At 46.1% G+C, this 20,316-nt stretch overlaps 1 protein-coding gene across 6 annotated transcripts in view; it reads left to right on the forward strand.

Annotated features, from left to right (window-relative positions):
* lama2 (laminin, alpha 2) overlaps positions 1-20,316 on the forward strand; it is a 190,273-nt gene that overhangs the window by 123,966 nt on the left and 45,991 nt on the right. For 4 of the 6 annotated variants that reach the window (XM_076037568.1, XM_076037569.1, XM_076037570.1 and 1 more), the window contains 11 exons: positions 431-607; positions 698-883; positions 1,057-1,175; positions 1,742-1,859; positions 3,780-3,932; positions 8,430-8,554; positions 9,414-9,494; positions 9,610-9,803; positions 12,282-12,424; positions 13,856-13,954; positions 16,147-16,258. In XM_076037568.1, the coding sequence (XP_075893683.1) occupies positions 431-607; positions 698-883; positions 1,057-1,175; positions 1,742-1,859; positions 3,780-3,932; positions 8,430-8,554; positions 9,414-9,494; positions 9,610-9,803; positions 12,282-12,424; positions 13,856-13,954; positions 16,147-16,258 (1,507 nt within the window). The remainder of the gene's footprint in view (positions 1-430; positions 608-697; positions 884-1,056; positions 1,176-1,741; positions 1,860-3,779; positions 3,933-8,429; positions 8,555-9,413; positions 9,495-9,609; positions 9,804-12,281; positions 12,425-13,855; positions 13,955-16,146; positions 16,259-20,316) is intronic. The other 2 variants (XM_076037571.1, XM_076037573.1) reach the window with 1 other exon arrangement.

Raw genomic sequence — 20,316 nt, forward strand, 5'->3', positions numbered from 1 at the left:
TAGTATTTAATTACCTTGGCAAAATAGCCGATACAACAAAGATGTGAGACAAACAGAGACGTTAGAAAACAGGAGTTAGCATTAAGATTGGTTGCAATATGTTTTCTTGCCGCTAGATGCTACTAAATTGTACACACTGGCCCTTTGAAATGTGGCGACTTGAAATTAACATTGCAGCCTTTCATTGCTTTTTTCTTTTATACCTGAGAAGAGGATATTCTTCACGACTAGATAATGACATTCATTGGTTGTGTTTGAACTGCATATTCAGTAGAAGAGGGTTTCAGTTTAATTCCACTATGTAAACGCAGGGTGGTCTAGGTATCAGGTTGCTCAGGTTTCAGTGACTTGCAATGAATTGCTGGGAGTGATTTGCGCACTCCTACTACATGTTAATAGACACGTCTGTCTCCCTTGTCTGATGTTTCAGCTGACACTGAGGCCGGAGCAGACGGTGCTCCCCCTGGTGGACAAATCAAACACTGTGGAAACCAGGAGAGGAGTAACTTTCCAGCACCCTGAGATCTTGGCCCACGCGGACCTCGTCACCGCCACCGTCTCCGAACCGTACTACTGGAGGCTGCCGGAGCAGTTCAGAGGCTCCATGGTGGGAAAACCTTCAACGCCCACCGGTTGCATTTTAAATGTCGCAAAGTTGCTGAAAAAGTTGGTTTCTTTTCACATCTTCCGTCCTCAGATCACGGCGTACGGCGGGCAGCTGAAATACGCAGTGTACTACGAAGCCAGAGATGAAACTGGCCCCTCGTCCTACGAGCCCCAGGTCATCATCAAAGGGGGTCCCAACCACAACATCCTGATGACACATCACATCCCGGGAATCCAGCTCGGTCAGCTCACCCGCCACGAGATCGACATGACGGAGGTAGTCAAGCATTTGCCTTCTGAGCTTTTTGAGAAAGAGCTTCCTTTGCCGGGCGCGCATTCCAAAAATAATGGACCCGACCGCGAGGTTGATTGTTGAAAGACGAATGAAAATAAATGAGGATGTTCTTTTTTTAAAATTTTTTAAGGGTGCCTATTTTGCTTTTTTTGCAGAACGCGTGGAAGTACGCAGATGGCCGCCCCATGACTCGGGAGGACTTCATGGATATTTTGTTTGATGTGGAATACATCCTCATCAAGGCGTCGCACGGGAACGTGATGCGACACAGCCGGTAAAGCAAAAACCTACACACCAAAATAACACAGTGGCGTGGTGCACGCGTTACAGTGTTTCCCTAAAAACTCCCACAGAGCTTGGGGTCTTGGACGTTGAGGTGAGACGTATGGAAAATGTAATATGACATCATTCATATTTCACAATGTAAATGAAAATAAAATTTAGTGGTCAATTCATGGACCAGATTCTCTGTGTTCTGTGATTTTTATGGGTAATGACCTTGTTGTGCAATAAGTACTGACACACTGAACGAGTTGCACACCTGTGTCCAGTAGTTGCAAAAGATCAAATGAAGTTCACTGTGTTAAAGTACAGGGCTACAAGGGTTACAGTACATTTTTTATGGGCATTCTCAAGTCAAATGTGACTAAGCGTAAGGAATAAGCTTCACCAGTAGCAGGTGTTTGCTGTTGTCTGAAGTTTTGAAAGAAAAAAAAAAATTTGTGCAGCTCCCCACTGACCTGTGATTTCGACTGACACCCGACTCGGAAGGAATGAATTGCAGGCGTCCTGACATGACACTGATTGCTCCGTCTCTCCCCGTCTCGCTCTCTCCTCCAGCATCTCAGAGATCAGCCTGACAGTGGCGGAGGAAGGACGACCCACCAAAGAGAGCGAGAAGGCACATCAGATAGAGAAGTGCGACTGCCCGCTGGGATACTCCGGCTTCTCCTGTGAGGTCGGTTTCCAGACGCCTGTCGCACCCGGGCGGGGGGGGGAGGAGTGCTGGGTCTGGCTGAAAGGAGGACGCGTCGACCGCTGTTAGCAACCGTCTGCGAGTTCTGAAGAGAGTCGTTTGGCTCCGGAGCCAACAGGAGGCCATACGTTTAGTGCGGGTCTAGTGCAGGCTGCACCGTGTTGGTCCAAATGTACCTCCCATCAGTGTGCGAAATACACAAGGGTCCCATGAGACCCCTGAAAGCCTCAAATGGATATTTAAGGGGATCTCATAGTTAAAAAGCAAAACTAAAATTGTCTTATTTACGAACTTCCGTGTGCATTGACTGACCATGAAGAGACTTCTAGGTGAGATGTGTAAAAAGCAGCTTAGTTTGTATTCACAGGATCCACATTCTGTTTGTGTTTGCAAAGCGGTGCAATATCATACAATGACATTTTTTGGGGAATATACAGAAGTTATCACAAAGAAAGGCTGATTATCGCAGGTAGCTAACTCCTCCTCTGAGACTGAGCTTTCGCACGTGCCACAGTGAAACAGGAAAATAATTTGGCCAAAAGTAGCGAGCAGCCGTGCGAGGCTTTTCACGACCAAATGAATGGGTAAAACGTTTGTTGTTGTTGTTTGTCGGATCGAATTTCTTTCAGGGCCACAGTGGTGGAGGGGGGGGGGGGAAATTGCTGCAAAAGATGATTGTAAAAGCAGGAGAGCTCAGATATTCTTTAGCAGCAAAATAGCAGAAGCAGCTTTGATATAAAATCTGTTTTATTTGCTCAAATGTTTTTTTTTTTTTTACACCATTTTTTATTCAAGTAGTACTTTTGAATTGTGTGGCCAAGGAACTGCCACACTTGCAGGCTAAAGACTTTCAGCAGCGTCGCTCAGGTCCCCGCCCCTCCACCCCCCCCAAAAAAATAAGATTCAGTTTTAAAGCCTCTCCAACGCCTTTCACTGCTCCCCCCCCCCCCCTTCCCTGTTTTTTTTTTTTTTTTTGGGGGGGGGGGATTAGGCCTCACTGAGCGCCTCTTCCCCTCAGCTGCCATTTTTTTTTCTCTCTTTTTTTTGCCAAAGCAATTGACTTTTAGCCGCATCCAGCTGCTTCTCTTAAACCATGAAGAGCACAAACTGTAGCAGTGGCTCAATCTTCGCTGTAATGGGGGATTTTTACCGAGGCGGCTTATGATACACTGAGGCAAACGCTTTTTTTTTTTTTTTTTTTTTCTTTCTTTTTATTTTATTCCCGGCGACTTTCACACAGCCTCCGTGCCCAGGAGAATTTTTTTATTTTTTTATTTTTTTATTTTTATTTTTTTTTTTACCGCTATTGTGACGTTTAGGTATAATCTCGAGATGAGCACACAAGTTCCCGGCGAACTTTTGACTTCTTTAACCTGGAGCCGACTTCGAAGTTAGCCTTAAAAAAAAAAAAAAAACAAAAAAACACGTAACGTTGTAGATAAATGTATCAGCGACGGAAAGTTCTCGTGCCGAAAGTGCTGAAACGGAAGGCAAACGGTGAAAGTGTAGCGCGGCTCGAGACGTTCCGGGCGTCGGGGGCTCGGTTGACAGATGGGGCCTCGTGTTTGTAGCCGCCGCCGTTGTTAATAAAGTATTTTTAAACGGGCGTTTAGCGGCGAGCGTGGGGAACAGATGGCTCCTTAAATGGACTTCATTAATTATTACTGAACAGGGGGAGAGTTGCCGCGCGTGTGTGAGTGCGCGCGCGTGCGCGCGTAACAGATCCGCGAGAGAGTGAACCTGGTCAAACGTGTTCGGGGCTTCACAGAGAAGAAAAAAAAACAAAAAACAATTAGGTCTAAATTATTTGGGTCTGCGTGAAAACACAAGTGTAATTGTGTGTAATTGTCCGTCTCCCTCTGTCTCTCACCCTCCTTCCGTGTGTCCCCCCTGTGTGATCAGGAGTGCGCCGCGGGTTTTTACCGCCTCCGTCCCGGCGCCCTGACATCTGCTCCGGCGTCCAGGGCGCCCACCGCCGCTGGAATGGGCAGCTGTGTTCAGTGCCAATGCAGCGGGCATTCTTCCACCTGTGACCCCGACACGTCCATATGCCAGGTGGGTGTGTGTGTGTGTGTGTGTGTGTGTGTGTGTGTGTGCGTGTGCGCGCGCCTGCCTCTGGAGACCGTCTTGTAGCCATATGCCAGGTAGCTCCTGGAGACAAGGATGGAGCATGAAAGACAGTAGGTGTGTGTGTGTGTGTGTGTGTGTGTGTGTGTGTGTGTGTGTGTGTCTTTCCCGGGAATGTCAGGCAAGTGTAATTAGCCCTGCAATAATTAACAACCCCAGGCGTAGTTGGTCGCTTTTCTTGTCATTTCCTCCCCTCTGGACGCCATAAACTCTCCAAATAAGGACGCTGATGATCTCGAGATGTACTGGACACCTAAAACACCACAACATCAGATTTAGGTTAGATAGGAGTTATCTACTGGACGCAGATGGCAGTCCGATGAATGAAGCGGTGGTCGAGTTAAACTCTTGATGATGTGTCGATGTCGAAGGAATCTGACTTGATTGCTAAGGAATAAATTTATCGCAAGGGAAAAAAAATCTGGTGTCCTTCAGGCAACTCGGTCCACCTGACGGAGCTCGTGAAGCCAATGTGAGCATCTCCAGATCTGCAGCTCCAGCCTCTATAATATGATGCTTTACCTACCAACCAGGCTGAAGTAATAAAAACCAATCTGATAAGGCAGCGTTTCTCAACTCGCGGTTCGGGTCACGCCTCGCAGCTGTTTTGATTGGGTCGCAGCCTTGTGGGAAATTTCTTTTTCTTTTTTGTCTTTTTTTTTTTTTTTTTAAGGGGTTTTAGAATGTATGTATTTACAGTGAAAATGTTGGCCATTTACTCCGCAGGACACATAATTCAATTCAGTAAAATTTTTTTAAGGTGGGCTGGCGTTTTTATTTTTGTGGAATATTTTTGGCTTGGGCGACACGGTGGCGCAGTGGTTAGTGCCGCCGCCGCCTCACAGCAAGAAGGTTGTGGGTTCGATTCCGGGGCCCCCCGGACCTGGGACCTTTCTGTGTGGAGTTTGCACGTTCTCCCTGTGTCTGCGTGGGTTCTCTCCGGGTTCTCCGGCTTCCTCCCACACTCCAAAAACATGCATGTGAGGTCAATTGAAGACTCTAAATTGTCCGTAGGTGTGCACGTGAGTGTGAATGGTTGTTTGTTTCTATGTGGCCCTGCGATGAACTGGAGACTTGTCCAGGGTGTCACCCTGCCTTCGCCCTATGACAACAGGCAGGCCCTAGGTTTCCCTCCATCAGGGGCCCATACATACTTCTACCCACACAGACCTTGTGTAAATGACGTCAGGCACACCATACATCAGATTTTACAGGAAGCTGCAAACAGAGGGCTAACCAGGATAAAAATGTATGTACGCCTGTGAAACGTATACAGTGTCAGACCTTTAAACGGAAGCAACAGAAACTGTTTCCTATTCCTATCCTGGCCAATAGGTTCATCTGTAAAACAACCGCATTTCTCTCCCACTTTATTTTTTTTAATTTGCCAAATGAAAAAAAAAACAACAACAACAAATCTCTCTGTCAGAAAAACAATCCAGACTAACCGAATCAAATAAATAGTGTCAGTGCGTAATTGTCTTTTCATGCCCTTGTGTCCGTTACGCGGACCAACTGCCTAATGAACCCGTGTTTGTTTATTATTTTTTCCCCTTTACTGTTATGACACCAATCGACCCATAAGAGAGAGACAAAGTGAGGAGAGATGTGGTTAAGGTGGTCTGGACTAATTATGCATGACGCAGCCTTCGCTCCAGCTCTGACTCTGATGTTGCCTTTTTTTTTTTTTACTTTGCTCTTTTGCTTCTTTGTCTTATCACCACCCATCCCATATTTCCACTTCCTCTCATCCCCAGCTATGTATATTTATTCCCCCTTTGTCTTCCCCCTCCGCCTTAAACCCTCAGATCTCGGCCCAGTCGTCTCCCAGAGCCCCTTCTTTCTGTCTCACCTAATTTCTTTAGTTTTGCCAATTTGTTTCACTCCCTCTGCCATTTTTCTCCTCCTTCCTTCCCTCCTTGCCTCTCCTCCCTCCCACCTCTCCCTCTTGTTTTTGATTTCTGCCGCTCTTTGCCTCCCAGCCACTTTCCACGCGCCCCTTTCCATCTCGCTCTCTCCGTAACGGCGTCATTAGCATTTTCTAACCAAGCGGGCTAAATTGAAAATGCTAAACGAGTTTGTTTCTGTGGTAATTAGCGGTAACGAGGAACACAGGAAGTTAATGGAAAAAGACTTTGCCTGTTTCGACGGGCGGCGTCCTGTTGCCCTGATTGAAGTCCTCGTTTCCAAACGGCAGAGAAGGAGAGCGCGTAAGACAGGGGCCCGAGGGATGAGAACAAAAAAAGAAAAAGAAATTGTACAGTAGGAGGAACTTTGGAAACAGAAGCGTGGGTTGATGGAGCCTTGCTACGAAAACGGGCTGAAAATAATCTGAACACTTTCAAACTGAGATGGATTTATGACGTTTCATCGTCCGTCTTGGCCGCAAGGATTTCCTGACAACAACAGGCGGGCCCGACTACTGCCAGGTTAATGAGTGGGCTTTTTGGGTGAGGGAGCCCGCGCTTGAGACGGCCAGCTTATTAAACCCTTTGCGCGCGCTATCGCACCTGTCAGCCAAGAGCTAGCACAGCCCGCTGCTGCTGCTGCTGCTGCTGCTGCTGCTGCTGCGGCCGGCCTCAAAGCGCAACGCCACAAAGGTGTGGGATTCTTTCCCAAAAACCAACCATTAGTGTGTGGACAGACACTTTTTCTATCAGAAAATAGTCCTTTCTTGCGATTTTTTTTTTTTACACTGCATGTCTGTGTGTGTGTGCGCGTGCGTGTCTGTGTGTGTGCCTGAGTGCGTGCTCTGGCAGGGAAACAGTGGGAGGTGAAAAGAAATGAGTAATGACTTCCCCACTGCTTCAGTAGAGATGATCAGCAATGCACGAGCCGCTGGAGTTGTATTTTGGTATTTCCAGTTGACAGCCCGAATGTGTGGGATAGCACTGAGGGTACCAATAAATCACACTGTTGTGAGAAATAATAAGAATAACAAAAAATGAAACGTAAGTAGTAGCTGGTGTAGAGCATAGGGAAAAAATTATTATCAGTATTTCAAATGGGATTTGGTCTGAACCGAATGTACGTTAAAGATAGTTCAAAAATGCATCACGGAATTGCGTCATTTGTGGCCACTTTACAACTACAGAGAACGCCTCGCGCAAGGTGCGCCACAGCTTGGTTGTCTTGCAGCTGTGAATGTCACATTGCTTGTGATTTTGCATCAGCCACCACAGTGTAAACCTACTGCTGTCAGTTACCGTTAGTTCTTTTTTGGGTCTGTAATGATTTGGTAACATTTTGCGTGCATGCTAACCTATGTCAGAATACACGTTAGCTAACCAGGGATGTACCTAGTTAGCTAGCTAGCTAGTTAGCTAGCTAATGTATGCCTGACCTGACTTGGCTAGATACAGATGGAAATGAAAAAGAATACATAATGTTATGAATAATTACAGGCAAAAAATAGGAATTTTCTTAAGAGGATAGTTCAACAGTTGGCAAAGTTGCCTATTGCCATAATCGTTGGTAGATTCCCTTTAGGTATCAGTGCCTTATGACACTGCATGTGTCCTAATGTTTCCTAATTACTGCATAGAATGTGCATTTTGAAACAGGGCATGCACAAAGGTTGCTATATCATTTGATTCTGGACAAAACACATCAGAATAATGTATCATGATTCTGGCCTTCGCTGCTGATACCCGGTTAACCGTCCAAATAGAGCGACTATTACCGTTGAGTTCTGAGATTTCTTTTGAAATGTAGCAGTGTGCAGTGTTTTTCCCTCAAGTTAAATCCAGTCTTTGTGGAGATCAGCTCGATTGTTTCAACGCAGTATTTTTTTTTCGCTCACAAAAATAAATCTGTTTTCCCCACAGTCATGATGGAGATCTCACCCTCTTTTTGTCATCTCGCTGTTTTCCCCCTCTGGAGACCAGCGCACACTCAGACAGAGATGTGAATATTAATTTGCTTTGATCATAGGACATACGATATGCCTAAAAACATAAAGAGAATCAATTCTCTTATTTTTAGACACAAATCTTTGCTCAGGCTGTTCGGGGGACTCGTTTTTTTTTTTTTTTTTAATGGGCCTGCAGCAATATTTAAATTCATTGTGCAGATAAAAGCCTCGGCATAACTGCTGTTAATTTAATTTGAAAATTAGTTTCCCCCCCCTTTTTTCAAAAAGAAAAAGATGAAACACTTTCCGGATAAGCAATTCTGTAATTGTATTACAGCAAACTACATTATGCCAATACAATGAAACTCTGCAAATATAACCGACCTCATGGCACACGCACGCGCCCGCGCACAAGCACATCATTGTTAGCTGCAGGCTCACGGGAAAATTAAAACACCTCGGCAAACGGGGGCCACGTCAGGTCGGGGAATGAATGGGGAAAGCAACAGTTTGCATTCGCAAAAGTTAATCGGAAAAATTAAGACGATAATTATTAACGTGTTTGTGTGCAGAGCTGTCAGGACAACACGGAGGGCGACCACTGTGAACGCTGCGCGCCGGGCTTCTACGGAGTGGTGCGAGGTTTCCATGACGACTGCAAACCCTGCGCTTGTCCCCTCACCGACCCTGACAACAAGTAAAACTCTCAGCGTCGTCCCGTTGCGTCTCGCTATGGCCTTTTGCGCTGTGACAGTGGGCTGCGTGAAAAGATTGGCGGAGTCATTGTGACGTCACCGACTGGTGGGAGTGGCCGTTCGTTCTGATGCTTGGTTCTGGTGTCTTTCAACCCCTGAGATAATGTCAGGTGGGATCGTAAAATAACTTGATCCATTTTCACTTCATTGATGTATAAAAAAATATTAATATTCCATTATGGAGTGACTGTGCTTTCAAAGGAATGAGAGCCTATTTTCCTCCCTCAATTCCTCCCTGGATATCAGCTTTGTGTGCATATGAACGGACCCAGGTTTCACTCTGAGTAAGCGACTATATTGTCGTTATTAGGCTATGAAGATTTTTTTCAATGTATAAAATGTGTGGTGAATTAGAAAAGGTTGAAAAACACTGGCCCAGGGATCGCTTTCGCAGTCCGCGCACCCACCACCGAGCCGACTGCAGTTGACTGCACTCAAAGCATTTCAGCCGTTTTAACTCTAAATTGGACCAAATCAGACCAAATGGACATTAGCAGCTGTTCAATGAACCAGTTTCTAATGGCGTGAATTCAGGGCCCTCGTTTCCACAATCGCAGCCAGTCGTTTTTTGCCCTTTTTGCAACCGACTTTGCCAGCCCCTGCTGGCCAAATGATAGAATGCAGGTTTTTGCTTACTGCTGCGTTGACCTCCTAATTTGAAACCAGAAGCTCCGCCCATCTTTCTCATGCAGTCAATGGTTCTGACTCACTCTTGTCTCTCCATCTCTTATTTTTTTTTTTTTACATGTCATACCTTTTGAAGCGCTCGTATATATTTTCCTCTTTGTGTAAAAGTTTCAGTCCAACGTGTGTGGCGGAGGGATACGACGACTACAGATGCACCGCCTGTCCGGAGGGATACGAGGGAAAACACTGTGAAAGGTTGGATCACTTTGCTGCGCGTCGTCTCCGAGTCGAAAGCGACGACAGCCGTTTGTCAAATTTCACTCGCGAAGTCTGTAAATCTTTCACAAAAGTGCTCTCGCTCCTCGTGCAGGTGTGCCACAGGTTACCGCGGCAGCCCGCAGACGCCGGGAGGCGGCTGCGAGGAATGTGAGTGTTCCCCGTGGGGGTCGTTCCCCGAACCGTGTGACCCGGTCACGGGCCAGTGCCGCTGCCGGGACGGGGCGTCGGGGAAGTCGTGTGACCAGTGCATGGAGAGGCATGTGTGTGGACCAGCTGGGATCATCTGTAAGACTAACCCGCCACCTCCCTCCCTTTCTCAATGACTGGTTATTTCCTCACTCGCAGATGGTCATTTCGTAGTTTGATGCCGTTCTGATCGCTTTGAAAGTCCTCCAATGTTGTTTTCATATGCGGTGTGTTAGATATAAAGCGAAGCAGATTTTACGCAAGATGTGTCAGTAACTGGGGTGGGGGGGGGGGGGGGGTGAAATCATTTAAAAGCCTAATTTTCTGGCAGCCTCATTAGTCTCCAAATGAAGAAGCAACAGCTGCGGGTTCCCAGATCTTAACTGTAATGCACAACTTTTTGTAAAGTTCTAAATTTATTCCACAGAGATCTCAATTCCCACTGCCTTCCTTTTTCCATTTTCCTCTGATCTCTGCTCTGCCTTTCTCACCTGATTTATGATTTTTTTTTTTTTTTTTTTTTTTTTTTTTATGTGTGTCTCTCTTCCACTGTACTTTTTTTTTTTTGCAGTCAAATGCAAATGGGCTTGCAAGCCCTTTTTCTTTGCTCCGGGTTGCCACCGGAAATGCGAGGATCGCGCCACAAGTTTTGGTTCAAGTCAGTTCGAGGATCATTTTGAGGGAATTTCGAGTTAATGTGAACGGGAGGGAGGGGTCGAGGTAGGGGGGCAAATGGAAGAAAGACCTTGTAAGACCGAAGTCGGATCCCAAATTGCCGCCGTCGGGTCAGGGAGGGAAAATTACCCGCAAAGGTCTTTTATGCCTTCGCGCACAAAGCGCGCGGGCTCATAATTTGGGAGCGCGATCGCGGCGGCGCGCGGCGTCACCGCTGTGTTCCCCACAATAATCACAAGTCCTGACGGTTTACACAGAGCGGGGGCAATCAGACTGCGCCGCACTTGCAGCGAGAGTGATTGCTCCCCGCGTGCTCCGCCGCAGCTCCTCCTCCTCCTCCGCTCGCGCCGTCGGAAACAATCCCCACGGGCCCGCGCCAGTCGGCGCCGGGGGAACATCAGGTGCCTCTCGGATCAGCCGCTGAAGGGGGTTTGTCGCACGAAAATGGTACATAATTAACCGCAATTTTTTTTTTTACATTTAAAGGACCCCTGTCTGACAGTTTGGAGATCCATGTTTTAAACCCTGCACTATTATGGAGCAGCCTTGAATAATTCACGAAGGGCAGGGAAAAAAAAAACTGCAGCGAAACTACAGGAAACCGCATATTTAGCCTGCTGTTTGCTGCCTCACACGTAAAGCTTCTGCTAGCTAGCGTCACAGCTAAAACTGACTGACATGTCAGGGCTTTCAACTTTCAGAAACCCACAAGCGGATCGGAGACAATCGAAAGTCTCCGACCCCCTTGAAGTCACATGGCAAAGCACATGGTGTTAAAAAAAAAAACAAAGGACGGCGACACTCTCTGACAGGTAGGGGGAGACAAAAAACACTGTTCCAGGTGGGAATCCTGACAGCAACCACGTCGGAGGCCTCGGAGGAGCAGACGCCCATCTGCGGTTGTTGCTGCAAGCCTGAGGGAGGTATCAGTGGCATGGAAACGCCCCATTGTGACATCACAGAGGGCTGATTTCCAGAGCAAATTGAACATATTTTTCTGTAAAGGGGATTAAGAAAAAGAGGAAGTGGAGGATGAACTTTTCTCATTTCAGGGAGAGTTTAACGATCCACTGTATCATATAGTTGTATTTATGAAAACATGGGGGGGTAAATTTTGCATAATTAGGGACCTTTTTTCATGATTTTGATTTTTCATGAAAGTAAAACGCAGTGTTGTTTCCACTTTCCTAAAATTGATGCTTAGCTTTGATTCAACCACCAGCCTCCAACTCCCGTGTATGATCTTCTGATCGTGGACTGTGCCGACGTATGCGGACGCGTGCGTGCGCAATGCATGCGTTCGCCCGGCATGAGCATGTTAGTGTATTTGTGTGTTTTGCCTTTGTCAGAGATTGATAGGCTCGAGCAGCTTTTATTTTATTTAATTTATCTTTGATTTCCCATGTCTGAAATTTTAATTCCTGCAATAAATCAGCCGCTGGCTATGGAAGAGGCAGAGAGAAGTGTTCGCAGGCGCGACACGGAAGCCGCGCGCACGTGCTGGAGTGTGTGTGTGCGTGCGTGCGCGCAGCTCGCCGGCACTCCCTGGTGTGCGCTTGTGTTTGCGTGTGTGTATTTTCTAGCCTGCAGTGTGAGCTCCTAATAGGTGCTTTTCTTTTTTTCCTTTCCTCTCTGTGCTGAATTTCATGCATCGACAGGCCTGTCTCGCTGATAGCGGCGAAACGGAGAGGAGGAAAATCAGTCAAACCGTCGACGCACTGATGTGCTTACAGACTCACAAATAAAGCGCCGCAAAGCACATTCAGTCGGAAAAGGAAAAAAAAAAAAAGAAAAAAAGACAGACTGAAGGCAGCTGAAACAGTCTGAACTAACTAACTTTTTGTGTCTGCGTGTTTACCTTTTTGTTTGTTTGTTTGATTGTTTGTTTGTTTGTCCGTCCAGCCTGCGACGACGAGTGCTCGGGTCTGTTGATCAGCGACATGGACCGTCTGTATCGCATCATCACCGAAGTCACCCTGACCGCGCCCCTCCCGCCGCCTTACAAGATGCTGTACCGCTTCGAGAACATGACCGAGGGACTGAAGGTAAAGTCACATCACCGTGCGGCTGGAAACTAAACATCACACACACACATACATACCACCCTTGCCTCGGTTGACGTGACACCAACACATACCAAAATATGGTTCCAGGAGTCTTTCAAGAGGAAGAATGTCAAATTAAAAAAAAAAAAAAAAAAAAAAACTTGCATACATCATAATTTTGAATGGTTGAGAATTTGGTCAGTCTAATCCTTGCAAGGCAGTTTGACAGCTCAGATTTTCGGTCTGGATTCTTCCCAATCCACTGTGGGAAAACTCAACCAAAGTCAAACCAATCGGTGTCGGTTAAGGAGGCGTGGCTAGGGTTCAGTCACTCTGGCTGTGTCTCAATTCAGGCTCTGCGTCCTTCGAAGCATGCATTTAAAGGCCAGTTACGTCATAGCACTGCGCAAAGGCTTTGTCCCAATTCACTAAAATCCAAAGGACGCTCCAAATGCGCCCTTGAAATGCGCCCTACTTTTAGCCAATTCCAAGGACACACCGCTACTATCCTTCGCGTCCTTCTGTATCCCAGGATGCTTTGCGTGCCGCTGCTAAGCATCCTGGGAAGTCAGCTGAAATTAGGGCCATCTACTGGCAAAGACACAACGTATAAATTCACGTATTCAAATTTCACATAAAGTATTTCGTTTTTAATGCAGGGTTTTTACTTATTTGAACATCCAACGCCATGGTTGGATGGCGAACCAATGGTTAGCTTGATGCTATCAAAACGTCACTTCCGAGGGCTGGACCGTCCCATGTGGTTACCGTGGAGGCGGGTTTGATTTGTCCTTCTTGGCCGGGTCCTCCGAAGGACCCGCCTTCCAACGGAGGACGCTTCCTTGGAAGGATGCAGACCCTGAATTGAGACACAGCGCCACCGCGTCGCCCTTTTACCAACTCACATCTATGAAAGCATAATATTGCGTGAAACCAGTTAATGCACACACACGTGTTTCAAACTTATGACTACGATACTTCTTAAAACTGTATCGCACCGTAAACATTTCACATTTCTGACAAGAACAAATGGCACTGTGGAACGTCAAGGCCCCTCACCAATCTTCTCAATGGGTTTTCCTCCTGCTGACTGGGTCACCTTACAGTTACAGCTGTATGAAACCAGTTGGTGGGAAACTATGTTTCAGGGAATCAAAGCACTTTGTCAAAGCAACTTTCCAATATTAATCGACAGCAGCTTTTCGTAGATGGCGGTTTCCCTTTGCCGTGTAGAGATCATGCGTGATTTATTTTCACAAGGTGTTTCCATGTCACTCCTGCTTCACTCTCTCCAGCCTCCTCTTTATATGCCTGGCATCGCAGTCCAGAGGCAGCAGGCGTAAAGCCTCGCCCCCGGGCCAAAATCTGTCACTCATGTGTTTTTGTCTAATTCCTTCATCTTTCTTCTTCCTCCCCCCCCCCCCCCATCAGCACATGCTGTCGCCCCAGAAAGCTCCGGAGAGATTACTGCAACTGGCCGACTCCAACCTGGAGTCCCTGATCGTGGAGATGGACCAGTTGCACAGCCGGGTACGGAAAAGTCTCGTCTCGTCCATCGTTTTTTTTTTTTTTTCTTTCGTTTTTTATCCTCCTGTCAAACGGAAAAGGCGCTGGCGGGAAGCAGATGTCTTCCACGCGGCGGGATTAGGGGTTCCTGGCCTCCGAGATACTCCGCTGACATTCAAGTCGTCACCTGACCGATCGAAAGGGGGAAAAAAAATTGAACCGGTGGACTGCTGACAGCCCTTTAATACCCTGTGCATCGACGACTTTCTAAAAAAAAAATGAGTCCAAAGCAGTCGACACAAAACGCATCTCCAGCATCTTGCAGAATCCCTGCCAGAAACAAACGGAAGGAGGCCGATGTCGCGGAGAGTTGGAAATGACTCGGATGGGCGACGAGCTCGCTGGATCACCGTCAGTTTATGATTTATACAGTGACGACGGCGGCGGTCTCGGGGGTTGTTTCCCCAGCCAAAGATGTTAATAAGGAACTTCAAACAGGAGGGGCGCCCCGCAGGGACCCGCCGCCGTTGATAAACCCCCCCGGGGAATTGTGTTGAATATTTCAAATTAAAGTTTTAATGTTTTTCTTGCATCAAACACCCAGCAACACATAAAAGCATTCCTGTTGTCCCCCACGCCGCCACCGCCGCCCATATTACACTTATGTGACCAACTTATTTATTTATTAATTTTATTCAACACTTTATTTTTGCTCGAAGGAATGCATCAAGGCCGGGAAGAGGGGAAAAAACAACGACACATGATTAAACACCAGCCGACAACAAGGGACACGACGCTGTCCTCTCGGTGCTTGTGCCTACGCTTTGTGTGTGTGCGTGCGTGCGTGTTATATGTTGTGTTTCCATAACGGCTTCACGCGAAACCTGAGTGACGTTCTCGAGCTGTCCGTCAAACTCAATTGGGAAGCGACTGCATTTTTTCCCCCCCAAGTGATGTTCTGACAAAAGAGGACAAGCACAGCGGTGGTCGTTTTTAATAATCCACCGCAATTTCCCACCAGATTAGTTTGGACAACACCTTCAAGGCATAGCCTCGTTTCTATTGACCGTTTCTGGAAGCCCCTCCCGCTCCGCACTGCCGCTTGCAGATCTCAATAGACATCTGCGCTCAGTCCTCCTGCATCTGTGTCACGTGACACTGTACGTCCGTCATGTGAACTGTGACTGCTCAGCATTCAAGCGTGAACATTTTTGTTTGGTCATACTTGGACGTTTTCTTTCCCCCAAACGTGCTGTTGTAAGTTTGGGGGAACAAAACCGGTCAAAGAAAGAATTTTCTTTTGAAGGGCCAGCGTGCTGACCCAAAAGAGTTCCCGCACACGTGGCCAACTTGCAGAATCGATTGCGACGTTTTGGTACTAGACCCTCGTCTGTGCCTTGTTGTGCCAATCACTTTCCCACACGTCTGAGTAGAGAGAACCTAAATATTAAATATCAATATCAAAATACAATCAGTGGAAATGGTATCAATATACATACACATAATATAAAGTGCAATGAATGCATGTGATAAATACTGAGCTGTCGTGACTGGATACATTAGGTCCTAATGGGTAATGGCGAATGATCACAGTCAGAAAGAATCTGTAATATATATATGTATATATATATATATGTGTATATATATGTATATGAGAACTTTTCTAAGAGTAGAAAAACCAAATGACTTATATTTTACTGTGAGTGTACACTTTTATTCATGTATTTATGGGCAGTATGTCAAGCTGTTACCAATATAAAAATCATAAATCAAGCCAAATATTACACGCTGCTCCTTTAATTATGGAAGGATGGACGCACCCTGGCTCCAGTGTCCCGGGACGCGTCTTGTGTGTCTGTCTGGACCTCTTCTCCTGCTTATTTACAAGGTTCTCTGTGTGTTGACACGTTGTCTGTCTCGGGCTTCCCGGTGCGTTGCTGCCATGCGGAAACCACAGGCGAAACAAACAAGCCCTCGCCTTCCCCACATATCAATCTTTTCCATTCTCCAGACGTTGTCCATGTGTATTCTTTATTTGTATTTTTTTTTCTTGGATGGAAACCAAGTCAATGTGTTCACTTATTAATCACTGCATTACTATTTCATGCATGCGCGTGTGTGTGCGTGTGTGTGCGTGTGTGTGTGTGTGTGTGTGTGTGTGTGTGTGTGTGTGTGTGTGTGTGTGTGTGTGTGTGTGTGTGTGTGTGCGCGCGCAGGCCACGAAGGTATCTGCTGATGGCGAGCAGGTGGAGGATGATGCTGACAGGATTCATAAACGAGCCCAGGACCTGGAGCAGTTCATCAGGGATACGCTGCTGGGAGCTAAAGGTAGCGGGAAAAAAAAAAAAAAAAAAATCCACTATCTACTGCCCTCACCTCCTGCCAAGTCACATTAAATGAAATATAGCGGGGGGGGGGGAATTGAAGTTATTGCATTTGTCAAGAGTGAAGTAGTAAAGGAGAAAGGGTGCGGAAAAGGAGTGGAACTATGCAGCTGTTGCGATATACACATCCGATTTACGCAGAAGAGCGACTCTGTTGTCGGATGATGCACTTCCTGCCGTGCGCTGACCCCCCCCCCCCGCGCTCTGCTGAACCTGCACAGCGCGGCGCTCTCAACACCTTCCTCTGACCTTGTTTGGCCGGTAATTGAAAGCGTTCAGCTGCTCGTGCAGCCCCGGAATTTGTCGGCGTCGAGAACCCATGTCGCCCGCCGCAGCTCTAACAGGGCCGAACAGACACACGGCAAAGATTCAGCTGGGTTTTTTTTTTGTTTGTTTGTTTTTTTTGCTGCAGCGTCCGCGGCCCAGCGATCTCTTCTGTTTGTTTTCTGTTTTGTTTTGTTTTGGGTGTTTTTTGTTCTGCCAACTCCGGAGGGAAACATCTGCCTCATTTGCTGTCAAATGCGCGACCGTTGTTGATCAGCTCGTCACTAATGGTGTCAGCTGGGAATAGTTGGAGAAAAGGAAAAACTCAAGTTCCAGTGTACTTGAAGCAGCTGCGACACAAAAGTCATATTTATTCCAATTTTTATAATCTTTTTTTTTAAATTTTATTTAAATATTTATTCAAATATTTGGTGGAAAATTTGGAGTAGGGGCAGGGTCTCGTGTCAGCGCAAGACCCTGATGGCTGCAGGTCCGTCACTGCTGTTAAAAGTATCATTAATTATTTTAAGAGACATTATGTGAGTAAAAGAATCACATACCGTAATACTTTAGTCATTAGGTTATTTTAGGCAGAACACTGAGAAACAACGAGTTTTTTTCAGACATTATAAAGAATAATAAGAAAAATTAAAGTATAACCAATGAACAATGTCATTAGAAGACATTTTGAAACGCCTAATTTCGAGTGTTTGTTTTTTAATCCAAAAAAAGCAGAAGATTGAGATTTGTGAGGGTCGTTTAATTTATTGGACTCTCTCAGATCCCTTCGCCCTGAAGGCTGCGTCAGCAAGGTTTCAAGGATGCTATGAAAGGGTCCAGTGTGACTGTGTAAGCCTTCACATCCCCACTTCAGGTGTTGTAAAAGTAAAAGTTACCCAGCTTGCACATGAACTAACATGTAAAAGTTTCCAAGCACACTCTTCTGCGGTATTATGATGCGAGTCCTTTTAATTACAGAAGTTAAAAAAACTCACACGGCTCCATCGAATGAAAATCAAACTTTCCGAACACAAATTAACATGTTACCTTTGCACATAGGTATATTAATAAAAACAGAAGTGTCACTTTTTTCTTATTACTCATTTGAGTTCCTCCCAATTAATCCCCTTGCATTTGTCTCCGTCCATCTTTGGAAACAGTCAAACTTCCCTTTGGAGGTTGGTATTGGCAGAGGCATTGTTAGTGCTGTGTGCTGATCGCTCTCTGAATATGCAGCGAGCGGCTTTAGTGTCTGCCTGCCAGTGCAGCTGCATCATCCCCCACCTCCTCCCCCTCCTCCTGCTGCAAGCCAAAACTCCAAATCGCCTTCTGTGTGACCAGCAGCTGTGTGATGGGTTTTTCCCCTGCAACACTAAGTCAGGAGGCGGTGTTTAGGTCTGAAGGAGGGTTTGTAAAGGGGATTTCAGCTCGTCCATCCGTAAGGGGAACTCTCATCTTGGCCCCCGAACAGGTGTTGTGCACCTTCTTCTTTTTTTTTTTACCCTGAGCTGCTTTTGTTGAGTTTTTTTTTTTTTTTTTTGCTTCTCCTTCTTCTTCTCTCCATCTTTGGCTAGAAGTGACACTGCTGGGTGCGGGTCAGCCTGTTTTGTCATGGGATCAGTCATGCAGATAAAAAGGAATGGCTCTTTCTTTCAGACTTCCGTATTAGCCTCACCCCTGTTGTAGAAACAATAGGAAGCTGTTCTCAGACAAAAAAAAAAAAGGCCACAAGTACTGTAGGTCATGTGATGCTTTTACTCCTGAAGAGTCAGAAATAATGAAGTGTCTCTTCGCAGTGGCCATCACGGTTACCTACAGTGGTGGGAAAAAAACTTTTTGGACACCTCGTGCTTTTGTGATGTGTTGTATTTCACCAAAAATCAACCTTAAAGGTTTAAACATGTAATGTTCAGAGATTTTTACGAAGAAACTGGCTACATTTCAGACTGCAGTGTCTTTCACTCTCACTCCCTTGCTGAGCTTGCCAGTGAGCTACGGTGGCCTACGAGCACAAACCTGGATACCTCATCCACCTTCTTCTCTGTTGGTTTATTTGAAGACATGAGCGTTCACCCTAAATACGATACGCAGGTGGGCTGTATGAGAACCGTTCTAAGGGTAGGAAGACCAAATTAGGTGCATTGTACTGTGATTATACACTTTTATTAATATATTCATGGGCATTATATTAATATCTTACCAATATCAAAATCATAAATGAAACCAAATTTGACACACTTGACCTTTAAGTCTTCAAGTGCAGTTTGTTTCAGCGCAGTCACCAACATTTACCCACGTGCACTTTTCCATCTAGCTCTGCAAACTGGAAAACTGGATATTCTATATAGCAAAAGAATGCCCCTTGAAACACATCCAGAGCACAAGGGTACAAGAACTGCAAGAATTTTGTTTCCTTATTTTGTCTTGTTAACAATTCGTTTGTCTGCCAGTTATGCAGCCAAAACCTTTATGAAACATACAAAAAAAAAAAAAAAAAAATCCGGCAAATATTTAAGAAAAAAAATAATCAGGAGTGATTCGAAGTTCAGTGGTGTCCAAAAACTTTTTTCCACTCATGTACCAACTAGGAACTAAAAAGGACAGAAGCAGGTGCCATCGTAATGAGACCCTATCGTTTAATTTCTACGCTCATGCACAAGAACATTCCAATCCCACAAATCATTTAGATGATGATGATGAATCATGAGGTGTGTCAACCTGGCCTAGTGGTGGAATGGAAAGAGTGAGGCAAGAGTGAGTGTGACACGGCCGCGAGGTGTAAATATATATTTCCTCTGTCGCCTATATGTTGTTCTCACGCTTGCCAGCCTTATTTTCCTAAGATCTCCCAGTGTTTGTTCCAGCACAAAGAATTATTGAGAAAAGGCTCCATTGAAGTCTAAGATGACAAAAACAGAAATATCTAAAAAAAAAAAAAAAAATAGGGGTAATGCAGCCTCCTTACAGCTGCTTAAAAGCCTCTGCTCCTCGCAGGCTTGCCGAGAGCTGGCGAAATGGACGTCCGGTGATTATTTCACGTCACCGTTTGATCCGTTTCATCTTCAGCGTCTTGCGGGGTTCACCAGAGGCACCTCCATCGCGCTGGGGAGTCATTCCTCCCCGCGACACACCTGCCACGTCTGCCTTTTCTTATTCAATTTAGCCTCTGTCGCCCTTTTGCTTTTACTGCGCACGTAACTGTGCAAATTAGAAAAAATGAAGACTACCATCTCCGCCTCAATAGAACCCCCCCCCCACACACACACACACACACACACTAAGATGTGAAATTATCCCCCGTGTCAGTTTCTCGCTTTAAATCTCTTAACCCTCGACTACGGCAGTCAAATCCCATTTGCTTTCTGCGGATCTCCGTCTGCCCTTCTTTTTTTCCTTCTTTTTGCGCCTCACCTCACCGCTCCCCCGATTTAAAACAAAATGTGTTCGGTGCAGAACTCGGCGCCTCCAATAATGAGTCATTTAAATTTCCATTATGAGGCCGCTATGGCTCCTGGGATGAAAAGAAAGTTTGAAAACCAACACGTTGTGACTGCTTGTGATGAAACTCCTCCTTGTTGTTGCTCCTAGCTCTTTGGCCCCCTGCCTAATCACAGTGTGACTTTGGCTCGGTGCGTGCACGCGTGCGCGCGTGTGTGTGTGTGTGAGAGAGAGAGAGAGAGAGAGAGAGAGAGAGAGAGAGAAGGAGGAAAGAGTGTGTTGTGGCTCACTGGATGATTG

This window comes from Nelusetta ayraudi, unplaced genomic scaffold, assembly GCF_046127955.1.
Source record: "Nelusetta ayraudi isolate G7.1 ecotype Tasmania unplaced genomic scaffold, CSIRO-AGI_Nayr_v1 ptg000052l, whole genome shotgun sequence".
Taxonomy (NCBI): Eukaryota; Metazoa; Chordata; class Actinopteri; order Tetraodontiformes; family Monacanthidae; genus Nelusetta; species Nelusetta ayraudi.